Genomic DNA, 9,275 nt, shown 5'->3' with positions numbered 1-9,275 from the left:
TCACCATATTGGTAACCCAGGGGCCAATTACTTCAAATACTTTAATAAAAAGCCTACAATGAAGGACGTCATCTGAGCAAGAGGAGGGTTTCATCTTGTTCACTAGTGCCGAAATATCACCCAAAGATACAGCAGTGAAGGAGGACCAAGAGGAGGAGAGGGGCTCAGAGACAGTAGGGGTTCCAAACAAAGGGGGAGAGATTTTCTCTTTGATCAATTTAATTTTGTCAATGAAAAATCTCAACAATGCATTGCTGTCAGCTTCACAGAAGACAGGCGTGATTTGAGGAGCAGGAGACACGAGAGAATTAATCGTGTCAAACAAAACTTTGGGGTTTTCCTATTTGCTGCTACTTTCTGATGTAATCAGATCTAGCAGTTTCTACCATCTCATTGTAAGAAGTCATCAGATCCCTGAGGTGAAGTCTATGCACCTCAAGTTTAGTGGACTTCCAGAGACGCTCAGTCTTTCGACAAAGTCTCTTCAGACTCAGGAGATCTTCATTTGTCCAAGGGCACCGTTTTTTCTGAATTTTCAAGTTCGATTTAACAGGTGCCACTTGATCCAGTATTTCAACACAATGATCAGTGAAACAGTGAATCAAACTGTCCACGTCTGGGCAGTCATCAAAGGAAAGACGGTCAAACATAGCAGAAAAACTGTCTGCAGTATCGGCTGAGATGACACGCCTCTGAGACCTAACTTTCAAAGGCTTAGGTTCAGGGATGAAGTCCAGGTTAAACAAGACAAGAGAATGATCACTCAGATGGACATCATGTACAGATACATTAGAAATGTCCAGGCCAAGAGTAAAAACTAAGTCTAAAATGTGGCCTTTTTGATGAGTGGGTTCAGAAACATGTTGCTAAAAATTAAAGGCTTCTGTTAAAGTTAAAAGTTCTTTAGCAGAACAAGATGTGACGTCATCAACATGAAGATTAAAGTCTCCAAGAATAAGGACAGATTCCATTTGAATAATGGAAGATAAGAAGTCACTAAAGTCTTTCAAGAACCAACCAAGATCATCTGAGATTCAAAAGAAGTGAATTCCTGTGTCTGAATCACTTTGCAAGAACAACTCTCCCTAAAAACAGTAGCAAGACCTCCTCCACGACCAGAAAGGCGAGGCTTCCCCAGGACAGCGCTCCCTACTGGACAGAGTTCGTTCAGATGAATAAACTCTTCCTCTCTCTGCCAAGTCTCAGAAAGACATAATAAATCCAAATTAACTCTTGTGAAAAGATCATTAAGAATAAAGGATTTATTAGTAATTGAGCGAACATTAAGAAGTCCCACATTCAGCACCGATGACGTCACTGACGACGCCGCGTCACTGACAGGCGCGCAGAGCAGGATCTTTTGAAGCGAACAGCGGTCACGTGGGAACCAGCTGTCACTGAAGTTCAACTCGGTAGTAAAAGCCGAATTAAAGAGAGGAAATGAAAAAATCTTACCACCTTTCGTTGAGGTCTGGACAGACGGCAGCGGTGATGTGTCGTCAAGCTCTTCAGCAAGAGGAATGTCGATCAAACATCGATGACGTCCAATAACGTCAGAGTTGTTCCGAGCAATCGCGACTGCGCGTCTCATCCTGACCTGAACTCCAGACCGACTCGATCGCTTGTGGAAATCGCCCGGTACCCGAGAGATCAAACGATATTGCACAGAGTCCGAGTCGATGAGAAGCGGAGCCGGAAACATATTCACCGGACGTTGATAACTGTCGCGGTTATAATCCACCATCGACTCTCTGATGTTGAAAAGAGCATCACGATCATCGATCCGAGATGCTTGATCTTCTATTAAAACAGAAGTAATGTATAGCAGATAAATATATTCGAATTTTTCATCAAAAATATCGATATAGTTGGATTAACATTGTACCTTTTATTTAAACATTTATTTTATATATATTATTATGTTTTTTGTTTTTTATATTTCTCTGCCATATATTTTAAAAACCAAGCTGGTCGGTGCCACCGTGCTAAAATGCTAAAAAAAAAGATATGGCAGATAAATATATTTAAAACAATTTAAAAATATTATAATATATATACTGTATATTAAAATATCTTTATCTGCCATATCTTTTAAAAAACAATGTAATTAGCACTACCTTGCTAAGATGCTAAAGAAAATATGGCAGATAAATGTATTTATTTATTTATATATATATAAATACATATATATATTGGCGCCACTGTGCTAAATATAAATATATATGGCAGATGAATATATTACATTTTTTGTTAAAATATGATAATATATATATTGTTTTTTTTTATATTTATCTGCCATATACTTAAAAAAAAAAAAGCTAGCTAGCACCACCGTGCTTACTAAAACAGAAACAGGTTCTTCATCATCATCATCATCATCCTCATTCTCCTCATTATCATCATCTTCATCATCATCATCATCATCTTCATCCTCATCATCATCATCATCATCATCATCATCATCATCTCCATCATCATCATCTCCATCATCATCATCATCTTCATCATCCTCTTCATCTTCATGATCTCCATCATCATCATCTTCATCATCATCTTCATCATCATCATCATCATCATCATCATCATCATCATCATCTCCATGTTGTTCTTTCGTGTCGCGCTGACGTCAGAGGCGGAAACGCCCCGCGCTCGCGCTCCCTCCCCCTCACCATGACAACCGCCGATTTCTGCCATCGTCGCTGGTTCTGGTCCGCGGAGCCTCAGACTGGAGTCCTGGTGTTGATGTGACTGTCCTCAGAGCAGGACCGCCTCCCTGGCCCGGAGCAGGCGTCTGATCCAACATGGCCGCGTCTCTCCATCATCTTCTCCTGATCGTCCTGCTGTGCGCGCTCCCGCCCGCGCTCGCCCGCGGGTCCTCCTTGTCGGATCTGAAGTCCAAGATCTCGGGTGTGGAGGAGCTCCTGGAGGAGTTCCGTAAGCAGCTGCAGCAGAACCAGGCGTACCGGGCGGCGGAGGTGTCGGACTCCTGCGTGGGCGACTTCAGCCCCGCAGCGCAGCGCATCATCCGGACCAAGGCCTCGGTGGAGCAGGGGGCCACCTTCCTGCTGGCCCCCGAGCGCGTGTTCTCCTGGAGGGACTGCGTGCACGCCTGCTGCTCGGAGCCGCACTGCACCCTGGCCCTGCTGCAGGAGGAGCCGTCGCAGCCCGGGACCAGCCTGAACTGCTACCTGTTCAACTGCACCTACAGGAGCAGGAACATCTGCTCCTTCGCGCCCCAGCAGGGCTTCACCACCTACAGTAGACCCCACAACTCCACGCACGGAACCCCGCCCGCCCGCAGGCCCGGGGGGCTGCCGGAGGACAACACTCCAGGTTCTTGTCATGCAATTACACTTTAAATGATGATAGATGTCGAGTTAAACTGGCCAGTTTGAACCAGTATTTGATTTAAGTTGAATAATCATCACCATTAAAATCATGTCTTTTGAAAAACTAAAATGTTCTTAAAGAGAACAACGTTTTACAATCATTTATTTTGTTATGAGTAAAAGTCCAAAGTTAGTGTTTAACACCTAATGACGTGTCCAAGTAACACGTGCGGTGGATTTTAAGTTCAATATAAATAGTTTTACAAAATATAAATCTCAGTTTCATTATAAAATCAGTTTAAGACACGTGAACTTGGATCGCTTTTAGTCCGAGGTGAAGTGTATCGATCTTTATCTGTTTTGAACAACACATACCTCAAATAAACAAGTATATTTTATTATTTAAATTGTAACTAATGTAAAAACTCTCCTGACTCACATGTTTCAAAAGTCTTCATCTCCAAGACGCAGTAAGTTCCTCATCATTACCATGTTTTGAAGTTATTACTTTATAAAGTTGTTCTGAAATCTGGACGAACGAGAGGTTACGAGAGACCATTATGACGTAATAATGGCTTCACTCCTCCAGCCAGCTGTAATCGCACCCCATTTGTTTATACAACGAGTGCCTTGGAGGTGGCGATTCCCGGGATTTTATGACGCACGTTGACAAACCACGATGTTTGACCAATCACAGCAGAGTGGGCGTGGTTATGGTAAACAAGATTTCATCTCCACATAAACAAAGAGTTTCAGTGGGCGGGGCTTAAGATCATTTTCTAATGTCAACATTTTAATGAAAAGAGAGTTTTGTACAAACAGACACAGATGATACAATAGAGTCACACATCTTTTTAACACACACTTAAATCTACACATTACAATGTAAGCAATACTTTCATTGTGTAGTAGCAACACAACTGAGTGTGTAGTTTGTTCTACTTCTGCTTCACACGGTTAATGATTGACGAGGTGTGGGTCGGAGGCAGATGTTCTCACAGCCTTGTTTATGCTTGCGCTCGTCCGTGATGACGACGAGTGAGTTTCTTTCCTCTGTCAGACGTGGACGAGCCTCCTCGCAGCGACGCCGGCCAGGACGTGGTGATCCAGCTGCCCACGGACTGGGCGGTGCTGGACGGCAGGGACAGCGTGGACGACCACGGGATCAACCGCTACGAGTGGACGCTCATGAAGGGCGACTCCACCATCAACATGAAGGTGAGGCTCCTGTCAACAGGAGGCTCGTTTGTCTCTCTGTGTCAACAAACACAACCGGCCGACGCTTGTCCTGGACTGGTTGCTGTAGCAACAAGATGATGGCAGTTAGAGCCATTGTTGTGTCTCTAAGTCCTGACCGGCCATTGTTGAGCAACTGAAACCAGGATCGTCTATTTTACCACTAAGAAAGGAACTAAATATTTCTGCAATTATAAATCGATTATTATTATTTTTGAATAATTATGTGTGTAGTTACATTTTCAATTGTATTGTAAAATTAAAATGTACATCAGACATTATTTATCAAACTGAGAAGATACATTTGAACCATTTGACAACTTTACAATAACCAACTTTCAATCTTGGAATTGAATTTTTTTTTAAACTTTTTCTTCCATAATTGGTCATCATTGTGGTATTACGTAGAAAGAGCAATTTAAATTAAATTAAATTATTATTTCCTGCGGGTTTTGATCAGAAACACCAATACCTTATCCACGAAAAGAAACTAAAGATTCTCTTTATCACAAAAAAAGGAAGATACATTATATCAGTAATGTTGAATGGTTGATTTTAACGTTTCAAAATGTGAAACTAAAAGGTGGATTTTTTTTATTGATTTTTAAGGCATTTACATAATTTTGAATTCAAAAATTTCTATATTGAATCTTTTTTTTAAATTTTATATAATTAATTTTAAATTGGAATATTTTCCAAATTATTATTTTTTTTTCACACATAGAGTTTGATATTCTAGTTTCAATCATTCAAAAATTAATGTTTTAAGTTCAATATTTGACCATTTGAACCTGTTTAAATTCAATATAAAAATGTTGGAGTCAGACATTACTAAACGAGCACGGAGCTGCTGGATCAAACTTTCAGCCAATCATGATGAGATCCGTGCTTCGATCCACTCGTCGACGTCTGCGTTTGTGTCATGAAGGCGACCCACCCCGGTCTGCTGAAGATCAGCGGTCTGCAGGAGGGCGTCTACACCTTCCAGATGACCGTGACCGACACGTCCGGACAGAAGAGCTCTGACAACGTCTCTGTCACCGTCCTGGTCCCGAAGCACCAGCCGGAAGGTTCCGTGAGTCCATTCTCTGCTTTGCTGCTCGTGGCTGACCAGTGTGTCCTCAGTCTGCACCGGTCGCTGCTCCAACTACCAGTTCAAGTGCGACGACGGCTGCTGCATCGACATCATGTTCGCCTGCGACGGGAAGCAGCACTGTCCGGACCGGTCCGACGAGGACTTCTGCCCCAACTGTAGGAACAGAGCGCGACCCCCTGGTGGTCCGTCACGTGTTTGACAAGGTGTTTCTCTGTAGTCGAGAGCAGTCGGAAGACCGTGACGCACACTGGTGGTCGTCCCAGCTCGCCGGGGCAAGCGTCGTCTGAGTACGGGTCCGTGCCTGAGCCCAGGAAGACGGTCCAGGATGTCGCTCTACCTCAGGACAGAACCAAAGACCCGCCACTCGAGGAGACAGGTGCAGTATTTCCTCCCCAGACTTCCACGTTAGCAGGTTCTTCAGCTGGTTTAATTCAACGTATAAGATGTTCACTTTAGAGACTTTTAGACTTTAGACTTTCTTTTATTGTCATTGCACAGAAAAACACAGCAGTGAAACTGGCAACAAAATTGTGTTGCTTGGCAACCGTTAAAAACACAGCAGAATTAATGTATATATGAAAAGTATAAATATAAATATTAATAATTTAAAAATAGTGCAGTATAGTATAACAGAATAGATAAATAACAATAATAATAATAATAATAAATAACGTTATAAATATTGCATATAATAATTAATGTATATAAAAGTATAAATATAAATAAGTAAAAAATAGTGCTGATATGTTTTAAATAGCATAAACATACATACATAATATTTTAAATAGTGCTTAGCTCAAGTCAACACTATTACACCATTTAACATTGAATTTAAAAGGCAACAAATTAAAAACGATTTAATTTAGAACATTTATTTTTGGATTATTGGGATCAGAATATCAAACTCTATGTGTAAAAAAACGTTCATTTTGAAAAGGATAGATAATTTGAATTAAATAATTCCAATAAAGTGCTAAAATACCACATTCAATAACTGATGTACTTCCCTGTCGTTGACTCAACGTTCCTCTCGAGGCTCCTTCACTTGAGTTCCGGGGCAGATGGAGACTCAGCTTGGAGCTGGAGAGTCTCTGAAAGTCCTGCAGTGTTCTGCCCGAGACCTGGAACAAAGAATCTCTGTCCTTCTGTTCACCTGATCCCTGAACCAGACCCGGGACTGTGGACTTGAAATCAGTGTCTAAGGAGTTACACTCTGACGCTGGAACTCTCTGTAGTAGATGCACTCGTGCTGATAGTTTGTAGTACTGTTAGTGGGCATTGTACCTTTTTATAATTGAGTATTTTGTGCAGTAACAGTGGCAGTAGAAGAAATGTCTACTCATTAGAGTCATATAAGAAAGGAAGAGTAGTAGACTGTGTATTTAAAGAAGTACATGTTGTACTTTACCTTTTTTAAAAATTGGAGATGGTGTGTATTAGAAGTGATTGAAGTAGCAGATTCAATGTAATTGTATTTAAAGAGGAATAGTTATTATAGTAGTATTTGTTGAAGATGAAGAAATATTTCTATCAACTAGAAGTACACATGGTTTGGTTAGTATTCACCTTTTAAATTAAGTAATTGAAGAAACGTTTGTACTTGTACTTGTTGTTATTATTAATAATTGTTTATGTAGTACTAACAATCAGTTATAGTATAACCCCTCATTGTATAAGCACTAGTTTCATCAGGGACATTATTAGTTGAATTTTTTTTTGCGATAACAGTACTATCGCAGTTTTAGTAATAGCTTTAAGTCTTATTGTTAGTAGTTCTAGGTAATATAACAAAATAATATCTTTACCAGTGGTTATATAAAAAGTACAGCAGTACAGTAGTATTGTAGCTGTGGGTAGTCTGGTAGCCAGCATGATAGTACTGTAGTACTTGTAGTACATCACTACAATGAAAACTTCTGCCCCTCTACAGACCTGTGTTCTGCCGCCCCGGTGGTCGGACCGTGTAAAGGCACGTTTGCTCGTTGGTACTACGACAGTGAAGCAGGAGAATGTAAGCACTTCCTGTACGGTGGTTGCCAGGGAAACCACAACAACTTCCTGCAGGAATCAGACTGCGTCGGCGAATGTGTACATAAAGGTGACGAACCACGAGCCTGGTTCTCTCAGCAGGGGTTCTGACTTGTGCCGTCTACTTTGCTCAAGGTCCTGTTTTTAAACCAGCGACTACTGCTCCTCCGGTGACCAAACAGCCGAGCACAGGTAAACCATACCATGCAGGTGTTAAGTACTCACCATGACACAGGGGCACTGATACCATATATAGTGATACTGTAGTAACAAGGATACATTTGTAGTATTGTCGAGTACTTGACACTGGTGTTGCAGAATTTAAAGACCACATGACTCTTGATGAAGTTGTAACTGCTTTCATTTGTTTTGACACCAAAATATATTCAGACATCAGCTTTCAGGAGTTGACTGTATCCTCTCGTCCTCAGTTATCTGGGATATCACAGGATTTCGTTCTTCCTTTAGCTGCAGAGGACATAATGACTGCTGCTGCCATCTAGCGGCCGGAAGTTTAATTGCAACATAACAAAGAACAAACACTGTGAATATATATGTGATATAAAAAAAATCTGGGGCCTCATGTACTAAAAAAGTTCGTAGATCTTCTACTTAATATGTCCGGAAACTGAAATCCAGAAGTTGATGCAGCATAAGAATATTTGGATGTATGAATCTGTGCGCGACACTTATTTTGTACATCCCAATTAACGTAGAATTAATCATTTAAATCATATTTAAATGATTCGGGCGTACTCGACCTACAGACCTTGCGGGAATTATGACCTTTGTACGGCTCTTTTCAGTATTGATACATATGGACTTTGACATAAAAAGGTGGCTCAGCACGTTTTTTGTGCGTAAAACAGCTTAGTACATGAGGCCCCTTATTATTTTATTTCATAAATACTTCATTGAAATATAAACTATAAAATAAATAGGATTTAAAATCCAAAATCAATACATTGCTGTTGAATATTATTACAGTATCTTAAGCCATATTTATTTGTATGTGTATCAATATTTTCTTACACATGGTCCTGAACGTCTTCCTGTTACAGCCGGACTGAGAGTGTCCCAGAGCCGGCCCGACAGCGCCGCTCCCGCCGTCAAACCGTTCCCGGTGATGGGAGGACACCCGGGCCCGGAGTCAGGTAACGAACCTCCACCGTCGTGGCAGTAAATCCGGGACTGAACCCTCCGCCCTCAGGTGCCATCCTACCCCTGGCCCTCGGCATCCTCATCACGGCCCTGCTACTGCTCATGATCGGCTGCAGGCTGAGGCTCGTGCGCCACAAGATGAAGAAGGCGCGACCTTTGACCACGGAGGAGTCAGATTACCTCATCAACGGCATGTACTTGTAGCCCCGCCCACACCCCGAGGTCCGGAGGGGTCGTGGTCGTGTTTTTATCCTGAATCATCTCTGGTAGAACTTGATTTGTCCTGAACCTTAAGCCATACCTGAAGCACCTGCTCATGTCTGTTTGTCTTAGTGAGTCTATTGTGTTTACATCCAGTTGTCAATGTGTTTCCAAAATGTCGACAAAATAAAATACTATCTCTGAATATAATGAAATAATTGAGT

At 41.5% G+C, this 9,275-nt stretch overlaps 2 protein-coding genes across 3 annotated transcripts in view; one reads left to right on the top strand and one right to left on the bottom strand.

Annotated features, from left to right (window-relative positions):
• The window catches only part of rab10 (RAB10, member RAS oncogene family), a 168,236-nt gene that overhangs the window by 120,620 nt on the left and 38,341 nt on the right, over window positions 1-9,275 (bottom strand). The gene's annotated exons all lie outside the window — the stretch shown is intronic.
• lrp11 (low density lipoprotein receptor-related protein 11) lies at window positions 2,508-9,238 on the top strand. Its single transcript, XM_087806398.1, has 9 exons — window positions 2,508-3,333; window positions 4,390-4,547; window positions 5,494-5,635; window positions 5,691-5,816; window positions 5,879-6,037; window positions 7,592-7,759; window positions 7,825-7,881; window positions 8,751-8,843; window positions 8,900-9,238. The coding sequence occupies exons 1-9, from the start codon at window positions 2,802-2,804 to the stop codon at window positions 9,052-9,054; spliced, it is 1,590 nt and encodes a 529-aa protein (XP_087662524.1). The 5' UTR covers window positions 2,508-2,801; the 3' UTR covers window positions 9,055-9,238.

This window comes from Callionymus lyra, chromosome 13 (assembly GCF_982586985.1).
Source record: "Callionymus lyra chromosome 13, fCalLyr1.hap1.1, whole genome shotgun sequence".
Lineage (NCBI taxonomy): Eukaryota > Metazoa > Chordata > Actinopteri > Syngnathiformes > Callionymidae > Callionymus > Callionymus lyra.
The sequence above is the reverse complement of the archived record's forward strand: the minus strand, read 5'-3'. Positions and strand labels throughout refer to the sequence as shown.